We start from the raw sequence: 18,990 nt of genomic DNA, 5'->3' as shown, positions 1-18,990 counted from the left end.
GGTTTCCTCACTGATGTATGAATAAGCCATGGGGTTTTTAGCTTTGAGCCTGAAATTCTTAAAGACAGTTTAAACTGTCAGAATAGTAGGGTGCCTTATGAGGTTACTGTTACTTTTTCAAGCAGTACCTATTTCTGACTTCATTTTTGAGGCACTAAATTTTGTTTTACCAAGAGAAGCTTGTTTAAAATGTTGGGCTTTTAAACTTTTAGGTAAAGAGAAATACTCATGTAAAAAGTAAAAATAAAGGTGAAAAAGGTAAATACTCGGGTACGCAGTTAAATGTCTTCTGTATTTTAGTTTTGGCTTTCCGGTGGTTTTCATACTGATCTAGTATTGTTACAGAATTAATTTAACATACCTGTTCCTTGTACAAGATGTCAAGGGTGTTCTGAGTATTGCTTTCCTGAAAAGTGGACTTGGTATTTTAATGTCAAACTGTAGCTGGTGTTACCATAGCATTTTGCTAGATGCAGTGTGAGCTAAGTACTAGTTGCATACTATGACTTAGTAGGTATTACCTTCATTTCAACATTCATGTCTGTGAAATGCTACTCCTAGTTGTGTTCAGGCTAGGCTTGATTGCAGCTTCTGTTGAGTATTTGTCGAACACTGAGCACTGGCTTTTTCTTTTGCTATTTGACAATAATAGGTGTCCCTTCTTACTCCTAGAACAACAACAACCTAGATGCCTGTTGTCGAGCCCTTGCACAGGAGAGCAACAAATACTTATATATGGAGTACCACAGCCCTGATGACACCAGGATGAATAGAAATAGCCTTTTGCACATTAATCTGGGTATTCATCCTCATACCAGCTATCATGCAGGGGATGGAGCTCAACTTAATGGTGGTCGTACACTGGTACACAGTTCAAGTGATGGACATATAGATCCACAACGCACAGCAGGTAAACAGCTGATATGCTTAGCTCAAGAACCACATTCTGCTCCCGCTGTTGTGGCAGCTTCTCCTAGTTACAATCCATTTTTCATGAATGACCAGAATAGAAATGCAGCTACTCCTCCTCCACAGCCACCTCCACAGCCATCTTCCATACAACCAGGAATGAACACGTCTGCTATGCAAGGCCCTCCTCCCACATATATGCACATACCTCGGTACAGTACAAATCCCATTACTGTTACATTATCACAAAACCTCCCCTCTGGACAGAGCGTACCCAGAGCTCTACAAATTCTTCCACAGATTCCAAGCAATCTTTATGGGACTCCTGGGTCTATTTATATAAGACAAACATCTCAAAGTTCTTCAGGACGACAGACTCCTCAGAATGCACAGTGGCATTCATCGCCACAGGGCCCAGTTCCACATTATTCTCCCCGACCTCTACCTGTGTATCCACATCAACAGAACTACCAACCTTCTCAGTATTCTCCTAAACAACCTCAGATCCCTCAGTCAGCTTTTCGATCGCCACCGGCATCCCAGTGTCCCTCTCCCTTTGGCTCTCCTCAACACCAAGTTCAACCTCCTCAGTTGGGTCATCACAGTTCACATGTTTTCATGCCTCCTAGTCCTTCTACTGTCCCACCCCATCCATATCAGCAAGCATCCCAGACTTTTCAAAAACAAGGTAGTCACTCTGTATCGTACCTTCCTCCTTTTGCTGGACCTAGTTTATCCAAAGGTTCCATGAATAAAATAGAAATTACAGTTGAGCCACCACAAAGACCTGGGACTGCAATGAACAGAAGTCCTTCGCCAATAAGTAATCAACCATCTCAACGAAACCAGCACCCACTGTATACAGCCACTACTCCCCCTTCAAGCTCTCCATCAAGAGGTATGTCAGGTCAACCCAAACCTCCATTTAGTGTTAATCCAGTATATATTACCTACACTCAACCAACTGGACCTACAGGTGCACCAACACAGTCTCCTCGGGTAATGGTATCTCAGCCAAACCCAACCATTTTTAAAATCACAGTAGGTCGAGCACCGACTGAGAATCTTTTAAATTTAGTGGACCAAGAAGAGCGTTCTGCAGCACCAGAACCTATTCAGCCTATTTCTGTAATCCCAGGATCTGGAGGAGAAAAAGGAAGCCATAAGTATCAGAGAAGTTCTAGTTCTGGATCAGATGACTACGCTTACACTCAAGGTAAATGTTTCACTCTGCAAATTGTATTATTGTAAAATGCATTTTCAACTTGATTTTGTATTACTAAGTGAGAAATTTCGAACCTGTACAGAGAATAATGGAAATTACATCAAAATCATTAGTGTTTGTACTGATTTTAAAAAAAATTTACCAAATTTCAATCTAATGCGTAAAGAATTTTGGTGATTATTAAGGTTTCTGTGCTTTTGATGTTGGGGGAGTTTCTTAAAAGAAAACACTGCAGATAATAAGAGTAAGTGGTTTGTTCATATACTGTGTGGTTGTTTTGTAAATTCTACATTGAAGAATGCCATAAATGTACACGTGTTTTTCTTACGTTCTGTATTTGTTCTGTACTTGGGTGTTTTATCATACCTGAAGCAATAACTTCTGCAGGGAATTTGAATCCTGTTTATTTGCTTTAGGCCAGAGAGTAGTAAGTGAAAGAGTAGAGGTAGGACTGCAGCCAGAATTACTTTGTGTGTCAAATAATTTTTTTGTTTTGAATGGTATTACATAGTTTTGAAGAACATAATCAAAAGAGTTTTCAGAAATAAGGAACAGATTAGTAGACAAATTTTAGTATGTGTGTTCTGCTGCATAGGGATAGAACCTAGTCTTAATGTGACATATAAATGAAGAATTAATTTAGTAAAAAAAAGTTAAAATGGTGAAATCTAACCTTTTGCTGAAAAGTCTTTCCTCAGAGTAATCTGCTGTATAGATTTGAAACATTTAAAACTGAGCAAATCTATCACTATGCAAGCATTCAAACCAATCATTTGGGGTAATGACAGAATGGTAATAATTTATTATTTGAAGAATGAACTTTGATTTTGGATTTGTTTTGGAAAAGTCTGTTGCTCCATTGCTCTGTCTAGCCTTCATTTCACTTTAGAGATTGGGATAATGGTTATAATGCTGCCCTGGAGTTCTTGATTTCTAATTTCACTTTTTATGTTCTGAGCTATTCTAACTCAGCAACGAAGAGTGGTTCTATACCTGGTAAAGCCAATTAGAAATGTTACATAGAGGTAACAGATACCAGCAGGTTGGTAACTCCTAGGTTATAAGCTTTGTTTTGGTTGTGTTCCTATTACAGCTTCATAAAAGCTTGTCAGTTGTATGAGAAAATAGTAAGTATCTTCACATAACTGAGAAGAACACATTCTGAAATGGAGAAATATAGTCTTCCCTTTGTATCTTTGATAGCTTTGTGTATTTTGGAGAAGAAAAAAAAAACCAAAAAAGAAAAAAAAAACCCAAAACAAAACAAAAACCCAAAACCAAAACAAACAAAAAACCCGCCAAAAAACCCCAACCGAAAAACCAAAACTCATTAGTGTAGGCTTTTGGGGGCATATGATTTTGTGACAATACCTTCCACAACTGAGACTTTGTTATTTCCTTTGGTGTTGCTGCACTCTGAACTCCTGACAGAAATAAATTTTAGAAGAATAAACCACACAGATGTGTATTTTAACAGCTTAATATAGGGAGCAAGTTTATTTAATTTTCTTGTGAACATGAAACGTTGTGGAAAATGTAAGCAAAAATCCATTCTGGTGTCTGTACTTCCACTGTTTCTTGTAGCATGAGTCATGTTTGAGTTATATTAAAATTCAGTGGGAAGCTATGTAATGTAGTCATATCAGATATTAAATAGGAGGAGTTGCATAAAGACAAGGTTTGATAGTAATCTTGGAAAATTATACAGCTCTTAAAATTCTGTGATCTCTTAAACTACTTGGATGACTTATGCTACTTCAGAACAGAGAATGGTTCAACAATACGGGTGTCTGTATTATAAAAAGATCTGATGTTATTTTTGGATAGGATTTATATTATTAATATTTATTCTCTGGCTGTGAATTGGAAGATCCATACAAAATTCAAACTATGATGCTATTATTTTTGCACAGAATACAGACATTGTTAGAAGAAAAAAAACAAACTGTAATTTTTATGCTCCTTCTAGGTTTTTTTTTATCGCAGTAAGCTGTGTCATAGTGTTCCTTATTTTTCTAACTTCTTTGTTTTTTTTAGCTAGTAAGAAATTATTGAGATACTCTGAGGTTTTTCTTTGCCTGTGTTGGAAAAGGGTGGAAGAAAATGGAGGTGCTGATTAGTAGTTTATTTGAAATAGCATTTTGCTGATTCTGCAATGTCTTCATACATGTGAACAGTTCATTGAAACGGTTATATGAGCAGTATGCTTGTCTGAATGTCCACAGAAAGTTTCTCTTATTTTTCTCCATCCTGGTAGACTTTAAGCAAGATAAAACAGACAGATCAGAAAGTGGTAAGCATCACACTAATGAACTTGATCAGTTTTGCATCACAATGAAATAGTGAGAAACACACTTCCTGCAGAAACTGAGTATTATTTTCTAGTTAGTGAACATTAATAATTTGGCTGCTCTGGCTGACATCAGCTTGTGACTGAAGTCATAAATTTTGGTACCACTGCAAAAGTAAGATAGAATGATAACAGCAGAGAGAGGTTAAAGGACAGCAAATGAGGTCTGTTGTAGACTCTGAGGCACCTGAGCTGCCTCCACTTTTTACTTTCTTGTTTCATTAATCTGATTTTTTTCTATGGTTTTGCATTCGAGCACTGGGGAATTTACGGTACTGAGAATTTCAATACTCTCTGGAAAGTTGTTAAAGCATAAACTGTAACAGCAAGTTAAAAAACAGTTCAGGACTGACATTTGGCTCATGTCTTAAGACTATTTTCAGCTATTGAGCACCAGATACGAAGTGTGTGTTACCTTCTGGTTTTACCTCTGGCATTTAATTTTGTCAGTACAGTATTAACGTAACTAGGTTGCTTTTTCATCCTGAGAAGCTGTCTCCTTGTACAGGTGCCTTTGTAATTTTGAGACGAGAAAGACCAAATGCAAATAAGAAGCTTTGACCAAAATGGTAATACCAACTTCAAGTTACTGTCTAAAATGTGTTTTTATTCTGAGAGAACTTTAGTCTAAGTTGTAGTTCATTTGGCATGAAAGCATCTTCACACTGATATTTGACTGCATGTTTATGATCACTTTTTTTTTTTTCAGAAAGGTCACTCATGAATCTTACGCATAAGTTAAGAATTCCATTTTCCAGGTTTTTGTGTGTTAGTAACTATTTCTTCCATGTGAAACATTAGCCTTGCTGTTACATCAGCGAGCAAGGATGGAGAGGTTAGCAAAGGAACTGAAGATTGAGAAAGAAGAGCTCGAACGCCTGAAAGCTGAAGTCAATGGTATGGAGCATGATCTAATGCAGAGACGGCTTCGAAGAGTTAGCTGTACAACTGCTATTCCAACAGTAAGCAATTTGTTAGTATTTTAATTCAAGATACAATATTTATATCTTATTAAATAAAGTATTATGCAAAAAATAATTTGGGGTACACAGTCTTCAATCTTTGGAGATGATTGAAAGTTCTTAGCTTGTCATAAGCCATTTCTTAAAATTTAAGGAACAGATATGCCTCTTCCTATTGTTCACAACAAAATTTCTGAAACTTGTGTGTGTTTTTCCAGGCCACAGAACTGAATAGATGGTTACTTTCCTAACAACCTTTAAAAGTGTATGTCGAAGTTTATTAAAAGAGACTCAGCCATATACAACGTAGTGTTCATGCAGCTAGGTTTCACTTTTTTTTAAAAAAGGCATTCTGTTGTATTGAGATATTGTGTTGTTTTACTAGTTGCATCTCCTAGACAATTTATTTCCCATTTGGTTTGTGCAGGATGTGCCAAGTAACTTTTCAGTAGTGCTACTGCCTCAGATAGTTGGCACCTCTCTCCTTTTTTCCTTTTTGATTCTTCTATCTGTGTGACTTTCACCTGTGAGTGACTCTAGCCCAAACATCCTTATTGCCCTGATAAGAGAATTCATCTGACTAAAGAGTAACTTCCACTTTGTGCAGTTGTTGACCCCATTTGTTCAGGCTTATTCACTGTGTCGACATAATACATACAGATGTATGCTGAAAGGCATAGTATGGGCTGTTGGCTGTTAAACTATATGGCTGCTGCATGTCTGTAGGACCTGTCTCAGGGCAGCATTTGGCAGGTATGTTCCTAGGAGGAATGCAGAAGCACTGGCTAAGTGTGCAAGGGTGAGGTTAGGAAAGTAGAAGCCCAACTGGAGATGAATCTGGCATCAAACGTCACATAGAAAAAGAAGGGCTTGTATTGGAACACAGATGGCAAAAGGAAGGTTAGTGTAGGCTCATTGCTTAATAAGACCTGGTTAGATAGGATGTGGAAAAGGCTGAGATTCTGAATGCTGCCTTTGCCACAGTCTTTACAGGACTACAGGAATCCCAAGTCCCAAAGGCCCTGGGAAAAGTTTGGAGCAAGGAAGGTATTCGTCTGGTGAAAGAGGATCAATCAGGTCAGGGAATCAGAGCAGCCATTCATAAGTTCATGGTCCTGGATGGTACACACCCATGAGTGCTGAGGGAGCTGGCAGATGTAGTTGCTTTGCAAAAATCTTTGGTTGATTATGGTGTTTGAGAAAACTGCCTGAAGACTAGAACTGAGCAAATATCATTCCTGTTTTTCAAAAAGGCAAACCAAGGAACTGTAGGCTGGTCAGCCTCACCTTGATCCCTGGAAAAGCGATGGAGCAGTAAATCCTAGACACCATTTCCAGGCACAACAAAGCGATCAGCACTAGTCAGCATGGATTCACCAAGGGGTAGTCAAGTTTGACAAATTTGATAAACTTCTAGGATGAAAAGGCTGTGCTGATAGATGAGGGGAGAGCAGTGGTTGTTATCTTTACCCTTCAGTAAGTCTTTCAACATTGTCTTCAATAAGATCTTCATAGAGAAGCTGTTGAATCATGGGCTGGATGAGCAGACAGTGAGGTGGACTGAAAATTGGCTCAACCAGGCCAAGATTAGCCAAGAATCAGTGGCACAATGTTTTGTTGGAGATCAGTAACTAGCAGTGTACTGCAGGGATCTGAGCCCATTTAACAGCTTTCATATTAATCAGGATGATGTGGTAGAGTGTACCCTCAGCAAGGGTGCTGGTAACACAAAATTTGGAAGGCTGTACTGCCATTCAGAGGGGCCTCAACAAGTTTGGAGAAATGAGCTGGCAGGATCCTGATGCCATTCAGGAAGAGGAATTACTAAGTTCCACACTTGGGGAGGAGCAGTCTCATGCACTGGGGCCAGCCATCTGGAAGGCAATTTTGCAGAAAAGGCCCTGGTGGTCCTTGTGGAGGCCAAGCTGAATATGAGCCAGCAATGAGGAAAAGAAGGCTAATGCTATCCTGGGCTGCATTAGGAGTGTTGTCAACAAAGAGAGAATAGTTCCCCTTTACCTTTTATTCAGCACTGGTGAGGCTGCATTTGGAGTATGGTGTCCAGGAGTGAGCTCCCCAGTATGAATGAGACATGGTCATGCTGGAGAATCTAGTGAAGGGTCACAAAGTTGATTAAGGGATTGGAGTGTGTGTCCTGTGAGGCAGGCTGAGAGCTAGAACTGTTCAGCCTGCCGAAGGCTCAAGGAGTATCTTTATAAATGTAAAGGCAGGGTGCAAAGAGGAGAGATTCAGTCTCTTTCCACTGGTGCTCAGTGACAGGACTGGAGGCAATGGGAGCAAACTAAAAGACAGAAGGGATCCCTCTGAACACAAGGAGCCCATTTTTTTACTGTTACTGTTTTACTGAATCAGTTTTACTTGACTGAACACAGGCACAGGTTGCCCCAGAGCAATTGTGGGGTCTCCATCACTTGAGACAGTCAAAAGTCATTTGCTGTCTGGGCAGAGGGGCTGGACTAGAGGAGTTCCAGAAGTCCCTTCCAACCTGAAATTGTCCACAATTCTGTGGTTTTGTGTCTGACTGTGGTGCTGGAATGTGTCCTAGGGTGGGATTGTTATTCCTCCATACATGCTAATAATCACTGCTGCTAACATTACGAACACTTTGTATTCCAGTAACTTGGGGGTTCATTATGATATCCAAATGTATGGACTTAACTGATTATTCTGTTAAGAACAATCACTGTCTTGCAGCACTGAAAAATTTAAATACACTGGGCTGGAAGGCTTGGCATGTTGGACCTCTATGCATTGATGCAAATGAACAAACTTCTGACCTTATTAATTTATAATCAAGTAACAATTAATGTGAACTGCAGCTCAAATTGTGTTTCCTGATCATCTCAGTGTAAACTCATGTAGTAAATCATAAATTGATGCACAGTTTTTTAAGGTGTATGGTTTTATAAATGTGGCCTCAGCTATGTCTTCTTACTAATGAATTTTAACTTTATATAACATGTCCATTTTTGTTGGTTTTCCTCCTCAAGTGCCAATAAAAGAATATTTTTTGAGGGACTAAATTGGGATGGGGGAACAGGACTGACAGTTCTTACCTGTTTTTTTCTCTGCCTTATCAACACTCAGTTTTCTGAAAAAGATGCTAACATAGATAAAGTGATATTATTTCTATGCCAAATAACCTACTGACTTTACCACAATTATTATTTTGGGTCTTTTCTTTCTAGTCTGAGGAAATGACCAGGTTGAGAAGCCTCAACAGACAGCTCCAGATAAATGTTGACTGTACACTGAAAGAAGTTGATCTCCTTCAATCTAGAGGTATAAAATTAAGAGATTTTTAAAAACAAAATTGGAATACTGGCGAGAGTCTTTTATCTGCTTGAGGGTAGGAAGACTCTACAGAGGGATCTGGACAGGCTGGATTAACGGGCCAAGGCCAATTCTTTGCAGTTCAGTGAGGCCAAGTGCTCTGTTCTGCACTTGGGTCACAACAGCCTCATGCTATGCTGCAGTTTTGGGGAAGAATGGCTGGAAAGCTGCCCAGAGGAAAAGGACCTGGGGGTGTTGGTTGACAGCAGCATGAGTATGAGTCAGCAATGTTCCCAGGGGTCCAAGAAGGCCAACAGCATCCTGGCTTGTGTCAGAAATAGTGTGTCCTGCAGGATTGTTCCCTGCACTCAGGACTGGTGAGACCACACCTGTGTTCAGTTTTCTGCCCCTCCACTAGAAAAAGGACATTGAGATGCTGAAACGTGTCCAAAGAAGGGCAGAGAAGCTGGGGAAGGGTCTGGAGAACAAGTCTTGTGAGGGAACAGCTGAGGGAACGGGTGTTGTTTGGTGTGGAAAAAGAGGGAGATCTTACTGCTCTTTGCAACTACCTGGAAAGGATTTTCTCCCAGGTAACAAGGATAGAACAAGAGGAAATGTTGTGTCAGGGGAGGTTCAGATTGGATAATAGGAGACATTTCTTCACTGAAAGGATTGTCAAACACTGGAGCAGGCTACCTAATGAAGTGGTTGGGTTCTGCTGTTTGGTGTTAAATTACATTACCAAGAAGGTGATTTTGTCAAGAGCAGATTTTTAAACCAAATACCCCTTAGTGAAATTCTTTACCAAAGTTTTTAAAATTTTGCTGACAAGTGCTCTTACCAGCTAATACAGAACAGAACTAAAGGTTGCAACCAAGAAGTTTGCAAACAGAAATATACTTCAGTTTTTAAAAAAACTCTTTCTATGACAGAAATTTAACAGAAATACAGTCAAATAGTTTGGAATATACATAGTCCTCCTTTTTACAAAGAATATGTCCTACAGATAATTTGTTTTCACATCTTTTTAAAGCAATACATAACATTGAGTCTGAGTTGGTTTTTCCAAATGGTATTTATTAGTCTGCTAAAAGTTACTAGAATCAACACAAAGCTGAAAATATGACAAAAAACTGCTGAGGAAAATGCTTATATATTATTTTGTAATAAAAATATGGACAAAAAATGAAGCCTATAGATGTTCTTATGACTGTCATAAGCATGTAAATAACCTTGGGGTTGGCTATGCTTGCTTTCTTTTCTGACAGGGAACTTTGACCCGAAAGCCACCTGTAACTTCTATGATAACATAGAGCCTGGTCCTGTTGTGCCACCAAAGCCATATAAAAAGGGTATGTCAACAAACAAACATCAAGTTACCTGATATGTCTTGAGAAAGCTTTTTTTTTATTACTATTTTTTCAAAATCCCTGTGCTGATACTGGAAGCAGTTCTAATTGCTATAACCTTTCTACATATATATAAGCAATATATATACATCTTTATGTAAGTGCAGTAAACCTGTCTACAACTTATTTTCCTCAGGCAAGTGAGTATCCTGTTAATATATGGTTTGTAAATACTGTTATTTACTATTAGAAAAAGAGCTGGAAGTGTGCAAACTTCTACATGTTTACTTGAGCTTCCTAATTACTTTTTTTAAATACTTCTAGGTTTAAAAGCTCAGTCAGGTTTGTTTAACTGTTTTCTAATACATTGTTAGGATTTTATAGTTTAATTGGAATCTTTTATGCAAGTTTTATTGGGCACAGCAGCTTTTTTAAATTTGCATTTATATTTTTAATTATATTTTAACTTGATTGCTCACAACATCTACTCTGTGCAGAACATGAATTTCACAGTAGCCCTTAAGTTTTACCATAATTTCAGACATCTCCACACATTTAAAGGAACAATGCAGAACATGTTTCTTCCCAGCAGTCTAAAGATGTAACAGTGTCACACTTATACAGGTTGTTTACTGGTTTTTAAAATTTTCTGTGCTGTTTGGATAGTGTCTGGGATTCCTATCCAGCTGGGGACACTTAAGTTTTATGTAAGCACAGGAGTTCTGTGTTTAGTCTCACTTTTTGCCCAGTGGAGGTTCAGGGAGTACACCCAGAGTGACTCAGCTCACCATTAGCAGGCACCTACTGCTTTGTAGCTTTCTAAACTCTTCTAGCTTTAGTAGTGATTTTGGGGCAGAATCCTGCCTCAAGCTTTTTTTGACCTTTGTGTTTGTTTGGTTTGTTTGTTTTTCTTTTTTTTTTTTCCTTCCTGAAATCTGTTAAAAGGATGGTTTGAAATGTTAGTGTAATTTTTAAATGTCTTGTTATCTTTCTGCTTAAGTAGCCAGTCTAGGATATTGTGCTCTGATACAGAGAAAACAACACTGATTTCTCTGAAAGTGTGTGTAATAAAAAGTGTGTGTATAATATTTATAATATTGTGTCTCTTCTTACTGTAACTAGAAGGTACTAAAATTGTTAGTGTAAAAAAATCACCTAGTCTGCTTGAAAATAAAAATTTTTAAGTTCTGGTTGCTTCTAAGCATTTCACAAAGGCTTATACAGTTTAATTTTTAAGTCATATGAAGAATTTTTCTTCCCTTTTCCAAACGTAATTTTTACCCTTTGATAAAATAAAATGCTTGGTATGTGGAAATGTAAAAGAAAGAGAAGGCCCTAGAGCTACTGCTTGTGGCTTAAAAAAAACTCAACCCCAAACCAAACAAAAAACAAACAAAAAAAATGAAACAAAAAAAGAAAATAAACCAGAACAACAATACTGTGATGTGTTTCCTGCTTAGGTGGTAGTGTCCAGGGAACAGTAGCAGCAGGTTAGTAGTGGCAGCTGCCTGGATTAATGTTAAATTGCAGTGGTTATGTGGTTAATTTAGGGCACTGCTACTGTGAGATGCTTGAAGAGATTTTCATCACTACACTAGCCTATTTAATTCATTATTTCAAAGCAAAATAACCTGCAAAACTTGCATGAAAGTGATTTTATCTGGTACTTGGGCAGACAGTCCTCTTACAAGGATTTGTACCAGCTCACGACTGCCTTCCTGGTTTTATCTGTCAGCTTGCTAGAGGTGAGTTTTAGGGGTGATGTAGCATATTCTGAACTTGGCTTTTAATGTGGAGATGTCAAAATATAATTATTTTTTTTTCTTAAAAAGTTCCACTTGCTCAGTATCCAGCTGTTAAAGGCATGGACAGGCAGACAAGGATCTGCTCTGTGCTGCCATCTATTCAGTCAGCATGGGTGCAGCCCTGTGCCCACACTACTTGCTTAGAGGGAATTTGGTGTGGTCAAGCACTATTTATGGGACTGTGCAACTTCTGGGCTGGAGAGGGTTTGCATATAAGTAAAGAGGTCAGTTTTGTTTTCTTTATGAGCCTGAAGATAAATCTAAGTACTGTTTGCACTAACTTTGTCATCAGCCATCAGCACTTTGAGTTACAAATTGCAGTCTTTTTTACAGTGTGAGTTTTTCTTTTAATTAAGCTGTTCTACAAGTGTTTGTTTAGCAGATGGGTATCTTAACCTTACCTTAGAGGTATGTGTGGTAATGTTTTTTCAAATATTAACATTTTTTAAGATGTTGTTGTTCTGCATCCTAGGAGCTTTTTTGTCACTTTTAGTAGATAACCTGAGATCTTAAAGTGGTGGTAGAAGACACTGGAAAACTGAGTCTTTCCATAGATTAAAACCTAGTGTATGATTTACATACATTGATTTTATGAATGAAAGCAGGTTTAAGCTTCTCATATACACATACCTGCTGCAAAGCCATGAGAAAGAAAAATAGTAATTTGTTTTGAAACAGACCTGCCATGTTATTTTTATACTGTATTTTCTTTAGCCTGGATAAATGCTAGAAAAAGATGCATAAAGTACATTATCTATCTGACTGTTAGAAGGAACTTAGGTAGAAGTAGTCTTTCACTTCAGATAAAGTAGGGTTATTGGAATTTAGAATTTGGAAATGGAGTGCTCTGCATGAATGTGTGAAGTTATTCCTTAACAGGATGATGTTGCAATGCCAGTAACAAACTTTTCAGTACCTTTTAAGCTATTCAGCCTTTAACAGTATCAGTGATATAAGTGGTGACTGCTCTTTCTGTTTTTAATGTAGTATGGTCAAGTGGCTCTTTACAGAAGTTGAATACTTTAAGTATTCAGATTTTTTTAAACTGAATTAGAAGTGCTTTAGCAAGAGACCTTTATTGTTGCCTAATGGGAAAGGCTTCCATGTTCTTTTTAAGACAGGAGGTTTAATGAGGTACCAAACTAGTAGTATAATCTCAGCTATCATCCTTCTCTTCTGAAATAAGGAAAGCTTTTTCCCTTTGACTTTTTTTAGAGCACCAAAGCAGCTCCAAACAGACTCCACGGACTCAGCCAAGAGATGAAGACTTTGAAGGGGCTCCATGGAACTGTGATAGCTGCACCTTTCTAAATCACCCAGCACTAAATCGCTGTGAGCAGTGCGAAATGCCACGATACACCTGAAGATCAGGAAGGGGCTTCATTGTGTTGAAAACAGGCTCTCAAGCCAAGAGCTGTAGGAGAAGGAAACATGGGGAACCTTTCTGTCCATCTGCCCAGCCTTTGCCAGTCAAGAGTCTTCATGCTGCAAGGGATGGGAGTAATGAGTTAAGATGTTTCTGCTTGCGCTACACTGAAACTCAATAAATTAAGGGTGAAGTTCTTTCATATCCCATTGAAGTGAGCAAAGCAGAAAATGAAACCTGAAAATGTAAAAGGATTAATTTTGGGAAGAATGTATACAGGAAAGCAAATAACTACTGGTATTTAGTCCTGTGGTTATAGTTACTGCTTAGAGGCTCTAAAAAAAAAATACTGTTTTGTTTTGTTATTTTTTTTTAAATTATAGGACTCTTAGTAATGGTGTGAAATGTTACACTTAACCAGAAAAACTGAAGAGCCAGAGCTGACTAAACCTGGCCACAGCTAGCTGGAAAACAAAGGCTCCCTGTGCTTCTAGATTGTAAGCTACTGAAAAAGGAAGACAGGTAAATGCAATGATAAATTTTGCAATGTATAAAAAACAAGGAGAAGGGTATTTGTAATTGCTGCTTTTTTTTTCAGGGTAACTTATGTCTACAAAAATTGCTGTTTGAAATAGTAACCTAAGGTGACTAAATGAGATACCGTATGAGTGTTACAGAGAGTTTAATTAGAGGTAATTTTCCTACAATCCCTTTTGCTTGTACAGTGCTCACCTGGCTGTGTCAACACTGGTAATAAACTAAGAATGAATTCTACCATAATACAGATGAAAATACTGCTGCATGCTTTCATTAGGCCGTCGTGTTTCAAAGCTCAAAGTATGCTTTTATGTACAACAATCTTCTAAGAAGCCTGTGCTCTGTAGCAGCACAGTGACATGCCAAACACAGAACTACTCCAAATTCAGTTTGGAAGACTTGAGCTCAGCCATGGTTGTGTATGAGAAGAGTTTGTACCTAGCTCCTTAGGCCTTTTCAGCTTCCAATTTGTGAAGAATTCCTGATGTTTACAGCACAGAAGGTACTTTGTGCCCCAGTTCAAAGTTAGCTGAAAAATAATTAATCAGTTAGCTCTTCAGTAAAGGTTTATTTCCACATTGTTAATGAACCAGCCTGTATAAAACAGCAGACGCCAGATCCTGAAAGATTACACACTGCATTCTTTTCATTTTGGTCAGGAAATACTTGCTGCAGGTTGAAAAACACAAGGCTAGCAACTGAAAATCATACTGGTACTTTTATGCATAAGATATACTGTATTATAAAGGTGATGATCAATTTGTATGAATGCTTCAGGTTGCTGTAATAAAGCACTCGATACTTGTGAAATCAAACTTGGGTTTGGGAAGCTGAATGATTATGTTGCACAACTGTGTGACTGGGTGTTCTTCTGTACTGGTCAGAAGCTGGTACAGTGCATTTGAGTTTTTTGGCATAACTGTCAAGATTCAGAGACACAAGTATGTCAGCTGAATTATGGTAATTGATTTTGCAGCCTTGAGGCAAAACGTGCCAGCTAAGCCTTACCAGAAGAGAGAGAAACTACTTTGTTTGAAATTGTTCTCAGCTCAAGCCAGCCACATCCATATGGTCAATTCCACAATTCATTTGATGTGTGATAACATGTTAAGCTGTGGTAGAACAATCATGTGTCTCAATCCTTATTTAAAATCATGAAACATTTGTGTGAGGAAGGGGTGGGTGGGGGAAAACTCATCTTGACAGCATTGCTCAATCTGGTGTCTTCTGTCCCCGTAGCAGCTTATAAAGATTACAGTGAAAACCAAAGTGTGATGTTAGATGAGGAACCAATATTTTATCTGGCATTTTTCAGTCTGTTCTTGCACTAACTAAATCTACAGCATAATTTTAACTAAGAGATCTCCAGTAGTCACTGTGCACCACTGATGAGCAAAACAAAGGCAAAGGCATCAACCCATCTCTCCCTCCCTCCAATTTATATTACTGTGTGGGGAGCTCATCACATAAGGAGAGAGGTAAAAAAAATTACTGTCAGATGAAGTTGGGAGGCAAATATTAATTTTGTTCATGTAACTGGACAGTCTGACAAGACTGAGATAACTAGGAAACAGATGAGTAGAGGCACATTATACCTGGGATAAGCAGTGCTGTTGCTGCTCTCAGCTGTATAATGAATTACTCAGAACAATACCAGTAGCCATCCATTTTCTATCACGATGCCTTTGCCTTTGTATTACTTCAATTTCCTGTTTGTTTGTACTTCTCTTGAAGTTCTAGAAGCATTTGTTTTTTTCTGAAATTACAAAATACAACTGAAATGACAGCAAATGAGAGTAGGTTTGTCACGCATCAATACAGTTGTGCCATTTTCAGACAGAATAGATGCTACTTTTTAAAGAGGGGGGCAATGCATGCAGTCCAATAATTCTGTGAACTGCAATAAGCACGAATGGAGACTTGCTAATCTCTTGAAGTTGTAACTTCACCAGAGGAAGAGAAGGAAGGCTGCCTTGTCAGTAAGATAATTTTTGGAAGACTGAGTGCTGTTAATTACAAGTTAATTCCTTCGTACCAATAATTTTACTTAAGTTTTTAAATTACTCTCATTTGTTGCTTGTACAAAAAAAAAAAGAAAAAAAGAAAAAGAAAAAAAGACACAAACCTTTTCTGTTGTATTCTTTTATTTGAAAATGCCCATACTCAAACATAATTAGTAAAGACTTTACATGGTGCTTGAATATTTTCAGTTCATTACAATGAAAATTGTATTTTGAATACTAGAAGATGCGTTTTTCCTGCTGAAAGCAGGTGATGCTATTCACACCCCAACTGAATTGTAGATGATGCCAAAAAGATTGGTTTATGTAATATTTATTGAATGCACATAAAACCCTAATGTCAGCTGGCATACAAAATGCACTGTATTGTATAAAACGTGTGTGTGTGTGAATGGTGGGATGCTGATGCCATTGTGTTGAGTTAATGCACTACTTGTGTTTTCTTTTTTTCCTTAGTGACTGAGCTTTCCCTCAACTATGCTACTAGAGTGGTAGAATTTGTAACTGACTTGGACATTCAAATATTTACAATGATTTCACTGTTCACTGAAATTTTATAAAACTTATTTTATATTTACTGTGCTATTAAGATGGATTCCCTTTAATTATAAAATAGTAGTTCTTTAAAAGTTTATTTAGAGTGGGGCTTGTGTAAAATGATTCAGAACATAGTAAACCAAAAGAAATCCTGAACTGTGGATCTACTTTTAATTTTATGTAACTATAATCTTGTTTGGGTGAAGAGGAAAGGGGTGGGAAGTCAAGCAAAAGGAAGTACTCTGTAAAATGTAGTCGTAGATCAGACTGAGTTGTGTATCTGTGTGTCTGTGGTATGTGTGTGTGTTTCCCTTGAAAAGTGGGAGGTGTGGTGAAAAGGTGTAATAATTCTTAAAAGAGCTGGTCTCAGAACTTTCTGATTATGATATGCTACTAAATCACGTTTTTTTTAAAAAAAAAAACAAAAAAAAAAGAAAAACCTTTTCTTTCATTCTGTCCCAGTTGCACATCTCTAATTTCAATTTCTAAATACTTCTGCATTTAATATTGATTGTAAAACCCCTTGAAACTGAAATAAAAATACTTGAGTTGAAATGGGGACAAAACAAAATAAAAATAAAGAATGTTTTAAAAAAGAATGTGAGAATATTAACTATGTTAAAAACAACCTTGTCATCAGGATAATAGTTTTTGTTTTAAAATTCAGTGGTGTACCCAAGAATGTGAAAATGACTGTCCTGACAAGAAGTGGACAGCTGGACATAAACAATTCATCAGATGGTTTGGGACCACAGAATTTGTGGTCTGTACTACAGTGATTTTAAGTCCCATAAAGCAAGAAGACGTGCACAGATATCACATCTCATAGTCAGTACTGTCTCTGTGTGCTGCTGCATTTGTTTTGTTTCAAAATGTCAATATTATACGAAGCTAGCCATGACTGATTTTTTCCAGATTCCTTCAGTTTGGGGCTTTCATTGCTGTTTATGTCCATAAATATTAATGCAAATATTTTTCTTGGTTTTGAATAATCAGAAATCAATGGAGTTAATGCAATATTATAATCCCAGATTTTCAGAACCTTTGAAACCAATTTTAAGAAACTGTGTTCTTGAAACTTATTTATTTATGGTGGCACCAGTGTATCTAATCCATATTTCCTGCTGTGTGAAACCCTGTTAAATTTTTTCATTAAAAAAGAAAGACACGATCTTGTTTAATCCTGTATATATGGTGTCAACATTCTAGATTTGTGTATGCTGTGAATGAACTTATTACTAAGAGATGAAATTGTATAAAAGCATTCAGAGGCTATGCATGCATGGTACCTCCAGAAAGTGCATACTCCGAATTGCAGATTCCTGCAAAAATAAATTAATAAAACTAAGCAAACATCCCATCCTGCATTTGTTCTTCTATGTGGTAGGAAACATTTTTAAAATAACAGCCTTTTTGCTTTCATAGTCTGTTTCTGGTGTTCCACTTGAACCTGTAAGTATAGCAGATTTGTCTCAGGGCTTTGGGGCTTTTCTTTTTGATCACCAGTGATTCTCATTAGGTAATTGCTGAATATTGAACTGGGTGCAAACCCTAATGCTGTGACTGTGGGTGGCATTTATGAGCAGGAATCCCGTTTAGAGGATGAATATTCTGTGCAGGTTCTGGTGTGGGTACACAGGACACTGCACTTGAAGTGCAATGAATTTGAGCTCATCACTTTTATTTTTGAACAGAAGTTTGTTACCAAGGGAGCAGTAGCTTTACCTATTACAGCAGATGATCAGTTGTTACAATCTGGATTGCAGGCACTCCTGCTTTTCCTTGGTAGTATTGGGTATCCGGATTACAGAAGTCCCATCCTCTGCTGTAACCTCGTACAGAAGGGCACAGCTCTGAGAGAGGGTGAAGTTGAAATGCATTAATCAGTATGCAGGTAATCTTGTTAGTATGTAGTTTTCTCAATTAACCTGATTGTATCAGCTCATCATCATCTAAAATCTGGCAGCTCTGCAGCTGTGATACAACTGTATTTTCTTCATATACAGTTTCAGTCAGTCTCACCTAGCAAACCTACTTTGATTTGGAGCTTCTGTCAGCAAAGTAGGTAAGAATCCAGGTCTACACTCCTTTTCCTAAATTGGACTTTAAGAAAAATTAAGATAGGTTTGTATCTTAATCAAGCATTTCACTTGCTTGATAAATCATTGCGATGGAAGCTTCTAATTAAAATAAAATAAGTTTTAATTTCAGAACTTCAGGGAGAAAAACAAAGAAAAGAATCTTAAGGTACCTGTGAATTATATTATTGTGCCAATGGTGAGCCACAAAGCCAAAAGACAGTAGGTCTAGCAACTGGCAGTGGACACTTTTTTTTGTTGTTTCCCTGAAGTCAAGAGAAGGATCTGTCTGAAACAATTGCATAAAGCCAGTTGATGTATCCATAGGAATCACTTTGTTCTGACAGTACTGCACCATCTCTTAAACCTGTGGTGCTCAGAGGGATGATTTGGTTTGTGGTCTGGTAAGTATTTTAGGTCTAAAGTGCTGTTGCTTCTCATCAATCCAAATGATCCATAGTTCTGGGTAAGTACTGTGTTTTCTTTACTTGCAGCCAGCTGAAGCTGGGACTTTCCTGTTCTAAATCAAAGATGTTGTTACAGCTCAGTGAAGATTG

At 37.7% G+C, this 18,990-nt stretch overlaps 1 protein-coding gene across 7 annotated transcripts in view; it reads left to right on the top strand.

The window, feature by feature from the left end:
* The window catches only part of TAB3 (TGF-beta activated kinase 1 (MAP3K7) binding protein 3), a 50,613-nt gene extending 32,901 nt beyond the window's left edge, over positions 1-17,712 (top strand). For 4 of the 7 annotated variants that reach the window (XM_071750390.1, XM_071750406.1, XM_071750398.1 and 1 more), the window contains 5 exons: positions 673-2,125; positions 5,286-5,446; positions 8,656-8,749; positions 10,009-10,092; positions 13,110-17,712. In XM_071750390.1, coding sequence (XP_071606491.1) covers positions 673-2,125; positions 5,286-5,446; positions 8,656-8,749; positions 10,009-10,092; positions 13,110-13,258 — 1,941 coding nt within the window. In that variant the 3' untranslated portion in view covers positions 13,259-17,712. Of the gene's footprint in view, positions 1-672; positions 2,126-5,285; positions 5,458-6,709; positions 8,607-8,655; positions 8,750-10,008; positions 10,093-13,109 lie in introns of those variants that run through there. The other 3 variants (XM_071750424.1, XR_011727072.1, XM_071750433.1) reach the window with 3 other exon arrangements.
* The last annotated feature ends 1,278 nt before the right edge of the window (positions 17,713-18,990 follow it).

The sequence above is a fragment of the Heliangelus exortis genome, chromosome 1 (assembly GCF_036169615.1).
Source record: "Heliangelus exortis chromosome 1, bHelExo1.hap1, whole genome shotgun sequence".
Classification (NCBI taxonomy): Eukaryota; Metazoa; Chordata; class Aves; order Apodiformes; family Trochilidae; genus Heliangelus; species Heliangelus exortis.
This window is presented reverse-complemented; position numbering and strand designations above follow the sequence as displayed.